Source organism: Mercenaria mercenaria, chromosome 3 (genome assembly GCF_021730395.1).
Source record: "Mercenaria mercenaria strain notata chromosome 3, MADL_Memer_1, whole genome shotgun sequence".
Lineage (NCBI taxonomy): Eukaryota > Metazoa > Mollusca > Bivalvia > Venerida > Veneridae > Mercenaria > Mercenaria mercenaria.
This window is the reverse complement of record NC_069363.1, coordinates 74,355,347-74,377,081: the sequence shown is the minus strand read 5'-3', so window position 1 is coordinate 74,377,081 and position 21,735 is coordinate 74,355,347. Positions and strand designations below refer to the sequence as shown.

General features: G+C 37.7%; 1 protein-coding gene across 1 annotated transcript in view; it reads right to left on the bottom strand.

Moving 5' to 3' along the window:
• The window catches only part of LOC128555929 (nuclear GTPase SLIP-GC-like), a 58,384-nt gene that overhangs the window by 1,550 nt on the left and 35,099 nt on the right, over nucleotides 1-21,735 (bottom strand). Inside the window, exons 4-9 of the mRNA XM_053539754.1 lie at nucleotides 21,315-21,692; nucleotides 9,071-9,287; nucleotides 5,748-5,834; nucleotides 2,103-2,325; nucleotides 1,380-1,589; nucleotides 1,015-1,209 (exon numbers count right to left, since the gene is read on the bottom strand). Of these exons, the coding sequence (XP_053395729.1) occupies nucleotides 1,015-1,209; nucleotides 1,380-1,589; nucleotides 2,103-2,325; nucleotides 5,748-5,834; nucleotides 9,071-9,287; nucleotides 21,315-21,692 (1,310 nt within the window). The remainder of the gene's footprint in view (nucleotides 1-1,014; nucleotides 1,210-1,379; nucleotides 1,590-2,102; nucleotides 2,326-5,747; nucleotides 5,835-9,070; nucleotides 9,288-21,314; nucleotides 21,693-21,735) is intronic.

The following is a 21,735-nucleotide window of genomic DNA, read 5'->3' as shown; positions in this document are numbered from 1 at the left end:
AGTTACTGTAGGGGAAACCCCCTCATTTTATGGGGTCAGGGAGCTTTCCCCCTGGAAAATTTTGAAATACAGGTATGAAATTATGGCCTCTGATGTAATTTTTGGTATAAACTGTAAGGTATAGGAGGGAGCTGCCCCTCATTTCAGTGGGTTCAGTGTGCTCTAGCTTTTCCTGGAAATGGTGGACTATGGTGCATCTTTTGGTCTAAATTTTGCGGAACTGTAGGGGGAACACTCTCATGTTAGTGGGGTCAGGGGGCTGTCCCCCTAAAAAAATGAAATATCGAAGGGTATACCCCCTCATTTTAGTGGGGTGTTAAGTGGCTCTCATCCTGGAAAAATTGCAATACAGATACGAAATGGTGGCCTATGATACATTTTTTTGTCTAAATTTTGAGGTACTGTATAGGGGGAACCGTCTCATGTTAGGGTGTCGGGGGGGGGGGGGTTGTCTCTCTCCCTGGAAAAAATTGAAATACAGGTATGAAATGGTGGCCTCTTGTGCATGTTTAGGTCTACATGTTGAGGTGTGGGAGGGGTTCCACCCTCAATTTAGTGGGGTCAGAGATTATCGGTATGATATAGTGGCCTCTGATGCGGTATTTGGGTTTAAATTTGATAATGATAATAAATAACTGGGTGCAACTTTGATTAGTATATGTCACTTCGCAGCTATCTAGGGCGGTGGGGGTGCTAACGGGCCTGGCAAGGACCTCAATATGACTGCTAGGATTTCTGCCTCACCTTGCCTTAATAATATTCTGATATATTTTAATGATATTAATATACTTTTCTGAACTTTTATAACTGAATTTTTCAACAATGAGATAGGCCTACATTTTACTTTTGTTTGGCTCCTCAAATTTTAAACGAGGCAATTGCCTCGGTTTGCCTCAGTGTGGCTACGGCGCTTTTACATGCACATGGATTTTATAAGCTATATCAAGGTTTTGTGAAAAACAAGAATGAATGAAATCCCTGTAACTTCATTTTGAAAATAATTATATATCATACCGATTTTGCGATAGCATTTCTTGCCTCGTCCGAGTCTCCCCGGCCTGGTAAATCAACCAATACCGCACCACTGCTACATACGTCACAGTCGGGTAACTTAAGGCGCACTCGTTTGACAATCGGCCAAAAGCAGTGATCGGTACCTGGTTCCTGTACTTCAACGTGGCTTTCTACCTCCTTTTTAAAGTCATCGAGCTATTGAGAGAAACAAAAAAGCTGTATTGTATGCAAGGCACCAAAGACACTTAGTGTTTTTTAATTTTAGTTAATATGATGGAAAAAAGTTCTACTGTCAACTTTCAAATCGGTTATCACATTGACAAATAAATTATCACTGTTCTTACATTTGGCTAGGCTTAACTTACATTTGTAGCCCGTATAGGTTTTATCTGTCCCAGCCATTTTGTTAACTCCGTCTTTTTGGAAAGTACGTCAAACTTGTCGATTTCTCCATACAAAGCAACCATCTTACAGTAAGAATTGTATATGCCGGAATTACGATCGGGTGTTTTTGTAACAACACCGTTTTCATCTGTAAGATCCTTGCAAAGCTTCCTTAATTCATCAAACCATTCCTGCAAAACAAAATCCATTATAGCCTCAACTAAAGATAAGTTTAGCAGAAGGGAATCTAGCTATTGAGTTACGCATAATTGCTAACTCTCCCTGTCTTCTAATTATGCGGAAATATTTTAAACAGAAACATGCTAGGATGCCTGTGATCAAGTTTAGTGAGCATTTATCAAATCGATCTGACTAGGAACAACTAATGTTGGATCATAAAGCTACATAAAATGGCTAAGATGATTTATCAAAAACATATTAATGATTTCAGCAAAATGCAAAAATGCAAGTTATATCACCAACATTTATTTGAAATCTCAATTACCGGGAAAGGTTTATATCAATACAAATAAATTCAGATTTTACACAGAACAGTAAATATACATGTTATAATAACTTAGTTATAGGCATCATTCTGATTGGATTGACCCTCTTGAGTTAATGTTACAACTGCTAAAGTTCAAACAGGTTTTGGTTAAATCCTATCATGGTATCTTATATTTTACAAGAAGCATATTAAATACCTTTTCTTTCAAGAATTCAATTTCTGCTTCATAGAGATCTGTTGTATTGTTCACAACCTCTACGACAGTTGCTGTACAAGCTTTCATTCCTGATGTCGGCAAAACATCTCTCTTATCTAGTAAGGCATTCATCAAACTTGACTTTCCCTCTCCTGTATTTCCAATCACAGCTATCACCATAGGTTTGAACTCAAGCTTCTTTTCTATATCTGCCAACTCCTTTCTGTATGATGTACAAGAAAAAACTGAACAAGTAGTGGGACAAAACCACCGTGAAGGGCGTGAAAACTGACTAAGCAGTGTGACAACACCAATATGAAAGCCAGACACTATGAAAGTTGAAATGATTAAGTAACTATTGCAGGGGAGAAATTCAATATCTCCCATTGAATATTTTTTTGTATTAATGAGTGGATAATACTTTGAAATTTACAATAAAAGGGCAATAACTTAATGCAGTTACTGAAGATATCCTGATGAAAGTTACCTCCTAAAATTTGCGACGTCCTTAGTGCTCTTGTTTTGTATTAAGTTTCATGACGATCAATTACTTTGTTATGTGGGAATTTATGAATTTTAAAACAATGAAAGGGTATTCACCCTGTAGTTATTGATCCCGATGAAAGCTGAGCATGCACCACTACCCTGTATTGATTTTTATTTGCGTTAAATTAAAAAAAGAGAATCAACTGAGTACTATGTTATGTGAAAATTTATGGATTGTAAAGCTATAAAAAGGCAGTTACACTGAAGTGTCCCTTACGAGAGTCGCACGCACACCACTGCTCTATAATAATATACATATGTATTAAGTTAAAATAGGTTACTTTGATACAGTCAAATATCATTATTTTTTATCAAGGGCAAAAGTTCTGCCTTTACTGGATCAAAGGGATAATACTGTATGTCAGCAAAGGTCATGTGCAAATTTATAATAAAGAGCTTCATCAACTTCCACCAAATGGTTACAGAGGAGTTGTTGGTTAAATGAATGTGTGGACGGACGGACGACGGACATACGCTGGACGGTGAGCAATCAAAATAGCTCAACCTGAGCATTTTGTACCCAGGTGAGTTGGAAATGCTGCTTCTAAATCTAAAGAACTAGCCTTATAATTGAGCCGTGCCATGAGAAAACCACCATAGTGGGTTTGCAACCAGCATGGATCCAGACCAGCCTGTGCATCCGTGCAGTCTGGTCAGGATCCATGCTGTTCATTAACAGTTTTTCCAATTCCAATAGGCTTTAAAAGCGAACCGCATGGATCCTGACCAGCCTGCGTAGATGTGCAGGCTGGTCTGGATCCATGCTGGCCGCAAACCCACTATGTTGGTTTTCTTATTAAGTTGTATTTTTTTTGTATAAACATCTTTCACCATTTCAGAAAAATATAGGTTGTCAAGTTTTACAAGAGATCACAGAGTGATCTTGGCGCCCACCAATGTGCCATTTTTGAGTGTTCCAAATTTCAAGACTTAATGACTAGCTCAAGGTCAAATTTCATTTCCGCACACAACACTGTGCATGTGGTCCAAATTCGAAAGATGTAGCTTGAGAAATGTGAAAGTAGGTCACTAGATCAATTTCAAGGACAAAGTTCTTTGTACACAAAACTATGCATGTGCATAAAGTTTGAAGGCTGTAGTTTGAAAAATTTGGAAGTAGGTCACTAGGTCAATCTTAAGGTCAAAGTTTATTTCGGTACACAAAACTATGCAAGTGGTCCAAATTTGAAGGCTGTAGCTTGAGAAATGTGAAAGTAGGTCACTGGGTCAAAATCAAGGTCAAATTTCACTTCACAACACAAATCTATGCATGTGGTCGAAATTTGAAGCCTGTATCTTCAAAAATGTGAAAGTAGGTCATTAGGTCAATGTCAAGGTCAAAGTTTGTTTTGGTACACAATCCTATGCATGTGGTCTAAATTTGAAGCCTGTAGCTACAGAAATGTGAAAGTAGGTCACTAGGTCAATCTTAAGGTCAAAGTTCATTTCGGTACACAAAACTATGCAAGTGGTCCAAATTTGAAGGCTGTAGCTTGAGAAATGTGAAAGTAGGTCACTAGGTCAAAATCAAGGTCAAATTTTATTTCAAAATACAGAAATATGCATGTGGTCCAAATTTGAAGCCTGTACCTTCAAAAATGTGAAAGTAGGTCACTAGGTCAATGTCAAGGTCAAAGTTTGTTTCAGTACACAAAACCATGCATGTGGTCCAAATTTGAAGGCTGTAGCTTGAGAAATGTGAAAGTAGGTCACTGGGTCAAAATCAAGGTCAAATTGTATTTCGGAATACAGAACTATGCATGTGGTCCAAATTTGAAGCCTGTACCTTCAAAAATGTGAAAGTAGGTCACTAGGTCAATGTAAAGGTCAAAGTTTGTTTCGATACATAAACCCATGCATGTGGTCCAAATTTGAAGGCTGTAGCTTGAGAAATGTGAAAGTAGGTCACTGGGTCAATATCAAGGTCAAATTTCATTTCGGAACACGAAACTCAGCATGTGGTCCAAATTTGAAGCCTGTACCTTCAAAAATGTGAAAGTAGGTCACTAGGTCAATGTCAAGGTCAAAGTTTTTTTCAGTGCACATAACTATGCATGTGGTCCAAATTTGAAGGTTGTAGCTATAGAAATGCGAAAGTAGGTCACTAGGTCAAAATCAAGGTCAATTCATGTCAAGGTTCATCTTGCAACTCAAAACCATACATGTGGTCCAAATTTGAATGTTGTAGGTTATTGACAAGAAGTTTTTAAAAGCTTTTCCCTATATATGTCTATATGAACCATGTGACCCCCAGGGCGGGGCCATATTTGACCCTAGGGGGATAATTTTAACAAACTTGGTAGAGAACCACTAGATGGTGCTACATTACAAATATCAAAGCCCTAGGCTTTGTGGTTTGGACAAGAAGATTTTCAAAGTTTTTCCCTATATAAGTCTATGTAAACCATGTGACCCCCGGGGCGGGGCCATATTTGACCCTAGGGGGATAATTTGAACAAACTTAGTAGAAGACCACTAGATGATGTCACATACAAAATATCAAAGCCCTAGGCCCTGTGGTTTTGGACAAGAGGTTTTTCAAAGTTTTTCCCTATATAAGTCTATATAAACCATGTGACCCCCGGGGCGGGGCCATATTAGACCCATGGGAAATAATTTGAATCTTCTTGGTAGAGGACCACTAGATGATGCTTCATACCAAATATCAAAGCCCTAGGCTCTGTGGTTTTGGACAAGAAGATTTTTAAAGTTTTTCCCTATATAAATCTATGTAAATTATAGAAATAAACAAAGGGCCATAACTTACTAAAAAATTGTTGAACCAGTCTGATTTTCAGGGGGACACAACTAGGGTACCAATACATCATTCTGACAAAGTTTGGTCAAAATCCCCCTGGTAGTTTCTGAGGAGATGCGATAACGAGAAATTGTTAACGGAAGGACGGACGGACGGACGGACGGAAGGACGCCGGACCACGGACGCAGAGTGATTTGAATAGCCTACCATCTGATGATGGTGGGCTAAAAATATCATTAATGAACCTCCAAGTTCCATTTAAAATTTAAATTATGCCTGAGTGCCTGTCAGTTGACAAACTGCGCATTAGATCTTGTACATAACAGTATAGGAATACATACATCCAGGCTTTTACATGCGGATACTGACGTATGTTTTCCGGTTTATTATTAAACATATCTTGCAATTCCATTATCACCTCTCTGCACCTGGAATGGAAAAATATATTGCTAAAAGAGAAAAGATGCTTCCACTTCATATACAGGGTTAAATATACTTGGCATTTTTAAAAATCAATGAGCATCAGTGTGAAAATCGTTTTTAAATCTGTTAGCATGATTTGGTGAAAATGGTTTTTATAGTTTTCACTACAAGAAATATGACAGCGCCACCTTGTGGTCAAACAATATGACAAATTGAAATAGCTTGAGCTTTCTTGCCGAACCATTCGTATGAAAAAATTTAAAATCAGAACCCGAGGTTTAACCGATGTCGTAAGAAGATATTTCTCCTTTTCGCTCCATTGGCCACTATATACTATCAAGTGCAACTGTTTGAATAAATTTGTAAGAGCACCATCCATGGACAGCCACGAAGGAATTCAACTACAACAGTCGGTTTTTTTTAGTTAACCGGGCAAACCCATTGCTTATGTTATGCATCACAGTGTGTTTTCTTGTCAAATTCTATCGTTTGGGTTTTACATGAGACAAGACTGAGCAAACTTTTTATTCAAAACTAAACGTCATATGTGTCGCTCTGACGTCACTTTAACGTAAATATCGACGTCAACATTCAAATGATCTCCACAAATAATACACCATTTCAAAGACATTTTCAAATGAAAATATGACGAAAAACTAGCAAATTGATACTTGTTGACTGAAAAGAACGATTCACGAAAACAGTCTGACCGACGTGAAATTATAGTCCAATCAACATTCGGGCCATGATGGCCCTATATCGCTCACCTGTTATCACTGCACTTGAGGACAAGAAGGTCCTCAGAAAAAATATCTAAGTCCAAAGGACAGGAACAACAAAGGCAAGGAATTTAACCAAAAAGAAAAAAAAATCTTACAAGGTATAGATATGTTAAAATACACCTTAAAATTGAAGGTGCCATCCATGTTGTACCACAGAAAACTGGTCTCGTATTTTCCCTACGGCCAATAATAAAAAAGTTACTAAAATAAGCTATTTATAGTAACGTAAAAGGGAAGTAATTAAAAAAAAATATTGTAAGTAGACAAAAGAAGGATCTGCCAAATAAATCTGTTGACATAAATGAAATTTCAGATCAGTATCTTCATTAGTTATGGAGATATAACAATTTTAATTTGAAATAAAGGGAGGTAATTTGACATAAAATCAGTCCATAGTTATCTACCTTGATTGTCTCAGTCCAACTAATAACAATAATGAAATTTCAAATAAGTCCTGTAAGTACTTACTGATATAAATCCATTTTGATTACAATCAGGGGAGGTAATCAGATATAAAATAACTCTGGAACCTATGATCGGATCTGATTTGTCATGGAATCCAATATTTATTGTTGTTGAAGATATTTTGGAAGCTTGTATCAAATAAAACCATAAAATTTAATGAAGTCTCTATATGGCTGCAAAAGCCAAAATAGCCAATTTTGGACCTTTAAGGGGCCATCATTCTGGAACCCAAGATGGAATCTTGCCAGTTGTATAAAGGAAGCAAGATCTTGTGTTGATATAACTTGTGTGCAAGTTTGGTTAAAATCAAATCATAAATGAAGCTGCTATTGTGCAGACAAGGTCAAAATAGCTAATTTTCGCCCTTTCAGGGGCCATAACTCTGGAACCCATTACGGGCTCTGGCCGGTTCAAGAAAGGAACCGAGACCTTATGGTGACACAAGTTTTGTGCAAGTTTGATTTAATTCAAATCATAAATGAAGCTGCTATTGTGCAGACAAGGTCAAAATATCTAATTTTGGCCCTTTCAGTGGCCATCGCTCTGGAACCCATAATGAAATCTCGCCAGTTCAAGAAAGGAACCGAGATCTCATGGTGATACAAGTTGTGTGCGAGACTGGTTAAAATCAAATCATAAATGAAGCTGCTATTGTGCAGACAAGGTCAAAATAGCTAATTCTGGCCCTTTCAGGGGCCATCACTCTGGAACCCATAATGGAATCTGGCCAGTTCGAGAAAGGAACCAAGATCTTATGGTGATACAAGTTGTGTGCCAGTTTGGTTAAAATAAAATCATAAATGAAACCACCATCGTGCAGACAAGAAATTGTTGTCGCACGCACGGACGCACGGACTGACGACGGACGAAGGGTGATCACAAAAGCTCACCTTGTCACTGACAAGGTGAGCTAAAAATAGACGTCAATGGTCGTGTTTGAAGGTTTGTAGAGATAAATGTTACAGAAATATAAAAACAAATGTTACATACGCATTATTGAGGAATATGCTGAATTTGATATTAAACAAAATTTCGAAACGAAACCCAATAACTTAACAAGAACTGTCACTAATGGTGACAAAAGCCCCCGCAGCGCCTTAACCTTTGACCTGGTGACCTTGACCTTTGACCTGGTGACCCCAAAGTCAGTAGGGGTGGTGTACTCAATAAGTACTATCAGCATGTGAAGTTTGAAGGTTCTGGGTGAAGTGGTTCGCGAGTAAAGTGACTTCATGCAAAAAGGTAGCGTTGGCCCCTGTGACCATGACCTTTGACCTGGTCACCCCAAAGTCAGTAGGGGTAGTGTACTTAATAAGTACTATCAGGATGTGGAGTTTGAAGGTGCTGCGTGCAGTGGTTCGCGAGTAAAATGCCTTCATGCAAAAAGTTAACGTTGGCCCCTGTGACCTTGAACTTTGACCTGGTGACCCCAGTCAGTAGGGGTGGTGTACTCAATAAGTACTACCAGCATGTGAAGTTTGAAGGTCCTGGGTGCAGTGGTTCGTGAGTAAAGTGCCTTCATGCAAAAAGTTAACGTTGTGACGAACTAACGAAAGAACGAATGGACAGACAGTTGAAAACTAATATGCCTCCCTTCGTGGGGCATAAAAATAGGCGCATTCCACCTTAAACGTAAGGAGGAACGTAAAAGGGCGGCAAGTGATCACGGCTCCGTCCAAGCATGTAGTGTTAAGTCATCCTAACGTTTGAAATTTTGGAAACAAAGGGTTTGAAAATTAAACACTCTAACAACCTTCCATCATAAGATAATGAAGGAGCTCTTGTGAATATAACTTTAAAACTCTTAACGCTTACATTTTACCTATCTGCAAAAAGATTTATACAGTCAATCAACACATTTTTCCTGAGCGTATTTCAATGTACAAGTTCAAAAAGCAGAGAGAAATACATGCACGTACTGAAAAAAGATGGATACCTTGCTTTCGAAACTTTAAAATCTAAATAGAAATTATACAATGTATATAAGTAAAAACCTGTTTGCATGGTTGTCAATACTAATCAACAACTTCTGCGATTCTGACAAGTCTCTTTTTCTTTTTCGATCAAATGTTTGCTGACCAAGCTCCGGGCTTAAAGGGAGTCCAGACTGTGATTTTCTTCTTTTAAGCAGAAGAGCTTTGACTTTGCTCATGGTCGGAGAGGTCTTGTTTTTTGTTTCCTCTTTCTTTGTGTCACTGTTATCTCCTTCTTCTGAAATTTGCGCACACGTTTAAAATAGACATGACAGATAATGAAATCACACACAAGTGTGTTTCTCAAACAAGCCAATCCATACATTGTCAATATAACTACAACAAGAGTGCCAGAATGTCACAATATACGCCCGTCACAGCAAATTTCTTTACACTAGCACCTGTATTTATAAATCGAGGGCTTGGCGCAAAACTATTGTATCTTGTTCTTTATTTATATACACTTACAATAGTTTTGCACTAAGCTCTCGAAATGGAATTTTAATTTGTTTAAAGTTGTTTTTTTTAGAAATTATTGTAATTCTTTTATTTTTCGAAGTCCACAAACAAAATTCTTACCAGGTAGAGATACCACAGGAAAGTGGTCTTGGTTTTTCCCTACGGTCAATTATATAAAAGTTACAATGTAAGTTATTTATAGTAACAACTAAGGGAAGTTAATCTTTAAAGAAAGGAAAAAAAATCAAAAAAAAATTGCAAGTCCATACAAAAATCCTTACAAGGTAGGGATAGCTCAAAATACACCTCAGAATTGGATGTAACATGCATGTTGTACTACAGAAAAGTGGTCTCGATTTTTCCCTACGACTAGTAATGAAAAAGTTATAATATAAGCTATTTATAGTAACAACAAAGGGAAGTAATTCTAAAGAAGGGACCAGTGCATGACACTCCATCTCATGATGGTGTACAATTGTGCCAAGTTACATCAAAATCCCTCCATGCATGAAGAAGAAATGTTTCAGACAAAGTCATTCATGCATCTGACCTTTGGTCTCTGAGTGTGACTATGACCTTAGACCTAGGTACCTGGTTTTGCACATGACACTCCCTCTCATGGTGGAGAACATTTGTGCCAAGTTACATCAAAATCCCTCCATGCATGAAGACGAAATGCTCTGGACAAAGTTTTCACTCTTATATCCTTTGACCTCTAAGTGTGACCTTGACCTTAGACCCAGGGATCTGGTTCTTGCGCACGACACTCCGTCTCATGATGGTGAACAATTGTGCCAAGCTACATCAAAATCCCTCCATGCATGAAGAAGATATGCTCCGGACAAAGTTTTCATTCTTGTATTCTTTGACCTCTAAGTGTGACCTTGACCTTAGACCTAGGGACTGGTTCTTGCGCAAGACACTCCGTCTCATGATGGTGAACAATTGTGCCAAGCTATATCAAAATCCTTCCATGCATGAAGAAGATATGCACCGGACAAAGTCATTCTTGAATTTTTCATTCTTGTATTCTTTGACCTCTAAGTGTGACCTTGACCTTAGACCTAGGGACCTGGTTCTTGCGCATGACACTCCGCCCCACGATGGTGAACAATTGTGCCAAGCTACATCAAATCCTTCAATGCATGAAGAAGATATGCTCCGGACAAAGTCATTCTTGAAACTGACCTTTGACCTCTAAGTGTGACCTTGACCTTTGACCTAGAGACCTGGTTCTTGCGCACGACACTCCGTCTCATGATGGTGAACAACTGTACCAAGTTTCATCAAAATCCCTCCATGCACGAAGAAGATATGCTCCGGACAAAGTCTGTGGACGCCACCCACCCGCCCGACCACCTGCCTGCCCAACCGCCCGCCAGGGGCGTTCCCATAATACATCCCGTTTTTCAAACGGGCGTATAACAAGAGACCCAATTTTGGCCTAAGGCGCTCACCTGAAGAGGACCTTAAACATTATAACCTTCCATCTGACCAAATTTGGTGACCAGCTTATTAAAATAAAAGTTATTAACAGTGTTTTTCTACAGTTGCTGTAACAGCCCAAAATGTATTAACTGTTTAGATAGTTTTCTATTTTTGACTCTGATATCCCCTAAACAGGACTAAGTGCCATCAGCTAAATACATTTGGCATTAAACCTTATAATGATACAACCACATAAGATGAAGATCTATTCACTTGTTCACCCAGGAGAAGATGTCGTTTGAAGGTATTTCTATTTTTAGCTCTCGAGGCCTTTAAACAGAGCCTAGTGCTTCAATTAGAACAAGCAAATTCGATGAATTGGTATCCCCCGCCGAAAGGGTCTGTGGTGAGGAACGGCAAAAAAATACATCTGGCAAGAAGTCAAGAATGTTACAAAAAAGCAAATAATTTCATTAGTCAAAATTAAATTAACAGAAAATGAATGCTTTTTTTGAGGGGGTGGGGGTGGGAGGAGGGGTAAGGGTACAAAACTTTACATGTTGATTATAAATATTGATGGAAAATTAAAAATGAAAAAATATGGGGGGTTGAGAGGGGGAGTGGGTGTGACCAAGGCAAGGTGGCGACCAATAAACAAGAGGACCATGATGGTCCTGAATCGCTCACCTCTTCCCACATGACCCAGTTTTGAGTATGACGTCATTTTTTCTATTATTTGACATAGTGACCTAGTTTTTGAGCTCATGTGACCCAGTTTTGAACTTGACCTAGATATTATCAAGATAAAAATTCTGACCAATTTTCATGAAGATCCATTGAAAAATATGGTCTCTAGAGAGGTCACAAGGTTTTTCTATTATTTGACCTAATGACCTAGTTTTCAAAGGTACGTGACCCTGTTTTGAAATTTACCTAGATATCATCAAGGTGAACATTCTCACTAATTTTCATGAAGATCTCATGAAAAATATGGCCTCTAGAGAGGTCACAAGGTTTTTTCTATTTTTATACCTACCGGCTTAGTTTTTTACCGCACGTGACCCACTTTCGAAAGTGATCAAGATATTATCAAGGTGAACATTAAGATAAATTTTCATGAAGTAGAGATAGTACCTAAGTTTTTCAAATCACAGGTTTGAAGTTAAAAAGCTTTGAAATGAAGACAAAGGTCCATATATTTCTCAAAAACAGAAATATAGACAATATTTTAACCAGAGGTGTGGAGTTATGAGCATTTAATATTTTCATGTTAACGAAAATTTTGTGATCAAGGAAATGTAACTCTTCTTGAACATGGAGAGCATAAACATCAAAGGGACATAATATAGTCAATATTTTCTAATTGGGTGCATTTGATTTAACATTCAACTTTGATCTTGATTGCTAAATAATGATCCATGATACTGTGTGCTAAAAATTTAGAACATCTGGAACAGTCTATTAACAGCAAAAGAATGCTTTAGCAGAATCTAAATAATTAAGCTCTAACTGGGACTCGAACCCAGGACCTCTCACACCTAAGGCAGACACTCTACCACTTCCCTATAACAGCAGTAGCTTATAGCTATGCAGTTTAATTGCTGGATTACATTGCGTGAACTGGAACAATAATCGGTGAACTCCGGATTATCGGCGTATTCGCTTTGTTACCTAACGGGAATTTTTGTGTAAAGAAAAAATATAACCTAATGCTGCCAACGTCATAATCGGTCAAATCTGCCCAAATTTCTCTGACGTGTTGTTCAGAGTATGAACTTACTAACTGGTAGTACCAGTGAAATATTACTTACACTGAATCTTTTATATTTGCCCTTTTTGCAGCTGTCGAACGGCAAAGACGGTGAGTTTTGGCCAAATATAAGTAATTATTTTACCAGTTTTGAGAGGATTTCAATTGATGGGAAATTACAGTTACAAACTAAATACCTTTCTGCAACACATGGAGTCATTAGCATTCACTGTCAATCAGTATTATGACTAAGATCGACTGTCATTCATTCATTTCAAAGTTTCATAGACAGAGTCCGTTGTTTACATTTTTTATCGTAACCGGTGCACTTGTAAAAATCACTTTAGTTTGAAAAATCAAAGTATGCAAAGAGCTATGGTACGTTCTCTACATGAAGATCCATTGAAAAATATGGCCTCTAGAGAGGTCAAAACATTTTTCTAATTTTAGACCTACTGACCTAGTTTTTGACCGCAGTTGACCCTGTTTCAAACTTGACCTAGATATCATCAAGACGAACATTCTGACCAACTTTCATACAGATCCCGTGAAAAGTATGGCCTCTAGAGAGGTCACAAGGTTTTTTCATTATTTGACTTAATGACCTAGCTTTTTAGGGCATGTGACCCAGTTTCAAACTTGACCTAGATATCATCAAGGTTAACATTCTGACCAATTTTCATGAAGATCCATTCAAGGGTATGGCCTCTAGAGAGGTCACAAGGTTTTTCTATTTCAAGACCTACTGACCTAGTTTTTGACCGCAGTTGACCCAGTTTCGAACTTGACCTATATATCATCAAGATAAACATTCAGACCAATTTTCATACAGATCCCATGAAAAATATGGCCTCTACAGAGGTCACAACATTTTTTCATTATTTGATCTACTGACCTACTTTTTGAAGGCACGTCACCAACTTTCGAACTTGATCTAGATATCATCAAGATGAACATGCAGACCAATTTTTATGGAGATCCATTCACAAGTATGGCCTCTAGAGAGGTCACAAGGTTTTTCTATTTTTAGACCTACTGACCTAGTTTCTGACCGCACATGACCCTGTTTCGAACTTGACCTAGATATCATCAAGATGAACATTCAGACCAACTTTCATACAGATCCCATGAAAAATATTGCCTTAGAGAGGTCACAAGTTTTTTCTATTATTTGACCTACTGACCTAGTTTTTGAAGGCACGTGACCAACTTTCGAACTTGACCTAGATCTCATCAAGATGAACATTCAGACCAACATTCATACAGATCGCATGAAAAATATGGCCTCTAGAGAGGTCACAAGGTTTTTCTATTATTTGAACTGCTGACCTAGTTTTTGAAGGCACGTGACCCACTTTAGAACTTGACCTATATATCTTCAAGGTAAACATTCTGACCAATTTTCATGAAGATCTCATGAAATATATGGCCTCTAGAGAGGTCACAAGGTTTTTCTATTTTCAGACCTACTGACCTAGTTTTTGACCGCTCGTGACCCAGTTTCGAACCTGATCTAGATATCATCAAGATGAACATTCGGACCAACTTTCATACAGATCCAATGAAAAATATGGCCTTAAGAGAGGTCAAAAGGTTTTTCTATTATTTAACCCACTGACCTAGTTTTTGAAGGCACGTGACCCAGTTTCGAACTTGACCTAGATATCATCAAGGTGAATGTTCTGACCCATTTTCATGAAGATCTTATAAAATATATGGCCTCTAGAGAGGTCACAAGGTTTTTCTATTTTTAGACCTACTGACCTAGTTTTTGAAGGCACGTGACCCAGTTTCGAACTTGACCTAGATATCATCAAGGTAAATGTTCTGACCAATTTTCATGAAGATCTTGTGAAATATATGGCCTCTAGAGAGGTCACAACGTTTTTCTATTTTTAGACCTACTGACCTAGTTTTTGATGGCACGTGACCCAATTTCCAACTTGACCTAGATATCATCAAGGTGAACATTCTGACCAATTTTCATCAACATCCCATGAAAAATGTGACCTCTAGTGTGGTCACAAGCAAAAGTTTGCGGACAGACGGACGCACCCACGCACGCACGGACGCACCCACGCACGCACGGACGCTGCGCGATCACAAAAGCTCACCTTGTCACTTTGTGACAGGTGAGCTAAAAAAGAAAATGATGGGCATCATCAAAGTATGTTGTTTCATATTAATTTCAAGTTTCATTAAATTCTACAAACTTGTTACTGAGAAATGGATGCAGACATGTATTTTTCATTAAATCAAGGGCAATAACTCAAAGGGAAATTGACCAATACAAAAAAAAACTTGACGGGCATCATTGCAGTATGTTGGCTCATGTTCATTTCAAGTTTGATGAATTCTACCTGCTAGTTACTGAGAAATGGCTGCAGACGGACATTTTTGTGCATTTTACATTAAATCAAGGGCAATAACTCTAAGGGAAATTGACCAATCAAAAAGAAACTTGAAGGGCATCATCGCAATATCTTGGTTCATGTCTATTTCAAGTTTGATGAAATTCTACCTGCTAGTTACTGAGAAATGGCTGCGGACAGACATTTTTCATTAAATCAAGGGCAATAACTCTAAGGGAAATTGACCAATCAAAAAAAAACAAACTTGACAGGCATCATCCGGACGCAGTATGTTGGTTTATGTTTATTTCAAGTTTAATGAAATTCTACCAGGTTATTACTGAGAAATGGCTGCGGACAGACGGACTGACGGACGGACGGACAACGCCATTTCAATATACCCCTCCCGATTTCATTGGCGGGGGATAACCAAATTTGGAAAGATGTCACCGACCAAGTTTGATGGAGACCAGCCATGAATTTCATGACGAGCTGTTTAAATGTATTTTCATGTTAAGCAATTTCGTCCCCTGGTGGCCATATTTTTTATTAAATCAAAATAGTTTGAACATCTTCAAGTTGGTAGAAGGTCACACAAGGAAAATTTGTGCTAAATTATTTAAAAACGGGCCAACGGTTTCACATAAGTTCTTTAACATTTCCACTCTACATACATGGAAAGAGACTACGTCCTCTGGCGGCCATGTTCGTAAATAAATCCGAATAATTTGAACAATCCTGGTAGAGGGTCATACAAGGACCATTTTAAAATCGGACCAGTAGTGTCACAGAAGATTTTTTTTTAAAAGTTTCCACTATATACATATAGGGAAAAATGACCACGCCCCTGGCTGCCATGTTTTTTTTTTGAAGAATGAGTTACACAAGGACCATTTGTTTGACATTCTTTCAAAATCAGATTAGCGGTTTAGGAGTAGAATTTCGTTTGAAGACTCTGAGAAGATTATCGGCTCAGGAGGGCCATATGTCCCACCAAACGGAACCATTTAGCGAACAAAAGGAACATCCACGCTAAGTTTCATCAAATCCATTTAGTGGTTTTAGAGATGTCGTTTAAAGAAATTGTTGGCGATGGACGGGCGGGCGCAAAAAAATCAAGGATAAATAATCAACAATTAGTCAACACTATCCTAAACAGGAAAGAATATTTGCTACATATTGATCACATTTGAGTACTGAAAAATCTCCAGTTGCAGACAGTACTTGAAAAGCAAAATCATATGCGAAGATTCGTTAAAGTCCATATGAAATTTAATATGCATCTGTACAATATCATATGATATTATATATAATATCTAACAAATTTGGCAAAGAATGTGTGCAAAGATGAGAATCGGTCAAACAATAATTATAGTAAAATTGCAAGAATAGTCAATAAGACGGTCATTGAAAATAGCACACATGAACAACAAGAGGGCCAAAATGGCCCTATATCGCTCACCTGTTATCACTGCACTTAAGGACAAGAAGATCAAAAGAATCATAATCCAGATTAATCAAAAGAATTAAGAGAAAATATAGCTGAAATTTTCTTAAAGTTACTTCAAATAAAATTATTTTCAAATTAGGCCAGTAGTTTTATGCCCAAAGGATTACATCGAGCAAAATTTTGACTGATGAAGCCCAAAGGACAGGAACAACAAAGGGAAGAAATTTAAAGTAAATCTAAGTCCTCAGAAAAAATATCTATGTCCAAAGGACAGGAACAATAAAGGGCAAAATTTAACCAAAAAGAAATGAAAAATTCTTACAAGGTACAGATATGTCATAATACACCTAAAAATTGAAGGTACCATCCATGTTGTACCACAGAAAAGTGGTCTCGTTTTTTTACCTACGGCCAAAAATAATAAAATTACTTAATAAGCTATTTATAGTAACATAAAAGGGAAGTAACTAAAAAATTATTGTAGGTCAACAAAAGAAGGATCTGCCAAATATAAACAAGAGTACTGCAATCGACGCAAATGCAGAGCAATATACACATAAAAGAAGTCATATGACCTTTGACCCCTAAGTGTGACCTTGACCTTGAAGTGAGTCATCCAAATGCGCTCTGCACATTGTTTCGATGACGTGAACATTTGTGTCAGGTTTCTTTGAAATCCTTCAACGGGTTCAACAGTTACAGAACAGAAGGGAAATTGCTAACCAACAGACATACAGACTGACAGACACCGAGGCAATAATATAATATGTCACATCGGGTGTATAAAAAGGAATCAAGATCTTATGGTGATACAAGTTGTGTGCATTTTGGTTAAATTCAAATATTAAATGAAGCTGCTATTAAGCCGAAAAGGTCAAAATAGCTAATTTTGGCCCTTTCAGGGGCCGTAACTCTGGAACCCATTAGGGGATCTGGCCGGTTCAAGAAAGTAACGAAGACCTTATGGTGACACAACTTCTGTGCAAGTTTGATTAAATTCAAATCAAAAATGAAGCTGCTATTGTGCAGACAAGGTCAGAATAGCTAATTCTGGCCCTATCAGGGGCCATAACTCTGGAACCCATAAAGGAATCTAACCATTTCAAGATAGGAACCAACATCTTGGTTCGATACAAGTTGTGTGCAAGTTTGGTTAAAATCAAATCATAAATGAAGCTGCTATTGTGCAGTCAAGGTCAAAAAAGCAAATGTTGGCCCTTTCAGAGGCCATAGCTCTGGAACATGTTGCGGGATCTGGTCAGTTCCAGAAAGGAACCGAGAACTTATGGTAACACAAGTTTTGTGCAAGTTTGATTAAAATCAAATCATAAATGAAGCTGCTATGGTGCAGACAAGGTCAAAAAAGCTAATTTTGGCCCTTTTAGGGGCTATAACTCTGAAACATATAATGGGATCTGGTCGGTTCAAGAAAGGAACCAAGATCTCACGGTGATACAAGTGATGTGCAAGTTTGGTAAAAATCAAAATATAAATAAAGCTGCTATTGTGCAGACAAGGTCAATATAGCTAATTTTGGCCCTTCAGGGACCATAACTCTGGAACCCATAATGGGATCTGGCCGGTTCAAGAAAGGAACCAAGATCTTATGGTGATACAAGTTGTGTACAAGTTTGGTTAAAATAAAGTCATAAATGAAACCACTGTCGTGCAGATAAGAAATTGTTGATGCACAAAAATAGCAAATTCTGGCCCTTTAAGGGGCAATAACTCTAGAACCCATGATGGGATCTGGCCAGTTTTTGCAAGGAACTGAGATATCATGCCAATACAAGTTTTGTACAAGTTTGATCAAAATTGCTTGCAAAATGTTGTCTCTATCTTGTTCACAAGAAATTGTGGACGGACGACGGACGAAGGGCGATCACAAAAGCTTACCCTGTGAGTGTCACTATGTGACAGGTGAGCTAAAAAAAAAGAGCACTTGTCTGTACTCCTTTTCACCCGAACTCCCCGTACAAGTCTTTCCGATTCCATACGGAAGCAACTTGAACTTCATTAAGATAAAATATATTTTAAAGGTTTTCTTTGCATTTTGCTGTGATGGCCAAAAAATGCATTACCATAAAAACATTTTTTTTTCTATTTTCAGTTCTGGAGTCCCCTTTCAGAGACCAAACAATCTCATTAGCTGCTGCTGAGGTATATTAATTTACATAAAATAAAGGGAGGTAACCTGTCATAAATTCAGCCAAAAATAGCTACCCTGATTGTCCGAGTCCATCTGATGGCATAAATGAAATTTCAAATCAGTATCTTCATTGGTTACTGATTGCCCGCGAGATACACAAACAAAAGTTATATAATCTGAGATTAAATCGGTCAAAAGTTGTCTACCCTGATTGTCTCAGTCCAACTTATGACAATAATGAAATTTCAAATGCGTCCCACTGGCACCAGATCAGAAAGAAAATGCCTGCGTACGTGTTCTACCCTACCCCTAGGTATTCTATAAGAACCATGGTCGTGAACGGGAAAATATACTAACCCGTTTCAATCGCGCATTTCATACCTAAAACACGTAGTGCGGTAAATGTGTACTAGGAATATCAAACAAGTGGTAATTTATCTTCCACTGTGTACCGGTCACATTTTTTCAATACATCTTACCTTAGAAAAACAACGCGTAGTTTATAGTAATTTCAACATTACACAAAAAACTTGCTTGAACTTCCCTGGTGAAGTTCCGTTCTAGATAACAAAACCATTTTGACTGGCTGATGTGAAAATGTATGTCAATCGTCATTTTACTACACGTGTTTGCTGAAATGTGAAAATGCAGCATTAATGTGCAAAATGAATAAAATAAACAGAACAGATGCAGACCAATGTACGATTTCAAATTAAAGATCATAATTATACAAGATGAATTTCATTCATCATTTCGAGTTTTCGTGTAAAATTGTGATTTTTTTTTAAATTCTGTTTTTGTTTGTTTACGTTTCGTGAAACATGTGCACACTGCCGTGACCTCTAGACCGGATGTTCATTAGGGAAGGTCAAGCAAGTTTTTTCTGTAACGTTGACGAAAGCGTAAAATATGTTGATAATCTCAGCAATATGGACTATTGAGACAATGTGACATAAAAATAAAGGGAGGTAAGTTGTCATAAATTCAGACAATATGTATCTACACTGATTGCCAAAGTTCATGTGATGGAATAAATGAAATTTCAGATCAGTATCTTCATTAGTTACAGAGATATACCCATTTTAATTTTAAAATAAAGGGAGGGAATTTGACATAAAATTAGTACATAGTTATCAACCCTGATTATCTCAGTCCAACTAATGACAATAATGAAATTTCAAATGTGTCCTATAAGAACCTACTGATATAAATCCATATTGATTAAAATCAGGGAAGGTAATCAGATATAAAATAGTTGCACAGTGTCTAGGTCAACCTGATGACATACATTAAGTTTCAAAACCAAAACCATGAATAGTTGCAGAGATATAACCATTTTATGGATAAGTACTGACCTTGACCTCAAAGTGTGACCTTGACCTTCAAGCAACGGGAACCGATATCTTATTGTGATTAAAGTTGTGTGCATGATGTTCTAAAGTTGAATGCAAAATGCAGCATCTATCATGTTCACAAGGTAAAAATTAACATATTCTGACACTTTCAATGTTCATTGAGGGGCTGCAACTCTAGAACCTATGATTGGATCTAGCAGGTTAGGGTAAAGGTTAGAGTTAATTTGCAAGTTTGTATCAAATTAAACAATAAATGAAGTTTCTTTATGGCTGCAAATGCCGAAATAGCAAAATTTGGCCCTTTAAGGGGCCATAACTCTGGAACACATAATGGGATCTGGTCAGTTTTCTAAAGGAACCGGGATATTATGCAAATACAAGTTATGTGCAAGTTTGATAAAAGCTGAATGCAAGATGTGGTCTCTACTGTGTCCAAAAGCCAAAAATAGCAAATCTGGCCCTTAAAGGGGCTATAACTCTAGAATCCATGATGGGATCTGGCCAGTTTTCGAAAGGAACCAAGATATTATGCCAATACAACTTGTGTGCAAGTCTGATTAAAGTTGATCGAAAAATGTGGTCTGTATTATGTTCACAAGCAAAAAATAGCATATTTTGGCCCTTTTAGGAGCCATTACTATCTAACCCATGATGTAATCTGGCCAGTTTTCAAAAGGAACCAAGATATTATGCCAGTACAACTTGTGTGCAAGTTTTGTTTAAGTTAAATAGAAAACATTTGGTCTCTATCATGTTCACAAAACAAAAAATGTAAATTTTTGAACACAATTAAGAGAGGACTTTCTTATGACACTACAGACAAAATTTGCTGAATCTGATGAGGATAAGTCGATGAAAAGTATATTTATTTTTAACTCTAGTGGCACCTATAAGGGGCCGACTTCCCCTATTTCAATACAAATTTGGAGATGACCTTATAATCATACTACAGACCAACTTTGACGAAGATTCATTAACCGATTTATGGGAAGAAGTTGTGTAAGGTTTTATTTCTATTTTCTGCTCTTCTGGCTCTAAAATAGTACTAGTCAACCATTTGGACAAGTTTGATAGAGGTGTATACCAGGATGCTACTGACCAAGTTTTATGTTATTCTGGCTAGTAGTTTTAAATGTTTCAGTAGAAATATTGACGCAGGACCAGTGAAGACGGACGACGGACACCAGACCCTCCACCTATACTAATAGCTCACCCTAAAGTTCAGGTGTGCTAAAAAGGGCAACTGAGATGGAGATGTACACTGCATAGTAAATGAAAGTTACCCAAAACCAAAATGATTGACTGATATTAAGGAATACATACTTATCTTCTTCAATATCTCTTCTAGAGATTTTGGCAGAATGTCTGCAACAAGTTCTACGTCTTGGCCAGTTTTCTTCTGTAGCTCTTTTACAATGTCATCAAGACGACACCGTATCTTAGGGCTGTAGAAATAATCTATCACGTACATCAAAGCGGTCAGTGAGGCACAATTTATGACGAAAATAACTGATCCTTCCTGAAGGGAAACTACCTCTCCTCCAAGACTTCTTATATCTTGTGAAATATTCGCTACCTTCTCCCCCACAGGGTTACTACTAGCGGCTTGTTGTGGAGACATTGAGAGGATGTGGTTCATTACTATCGCTAATGCTGCCGGATTTTCCGTTCTCAAACACACACGTACAACTCCTTGCATCGCTATAAGAAAAAATAGCGAACCTGATGTCGAGGTACATATCTA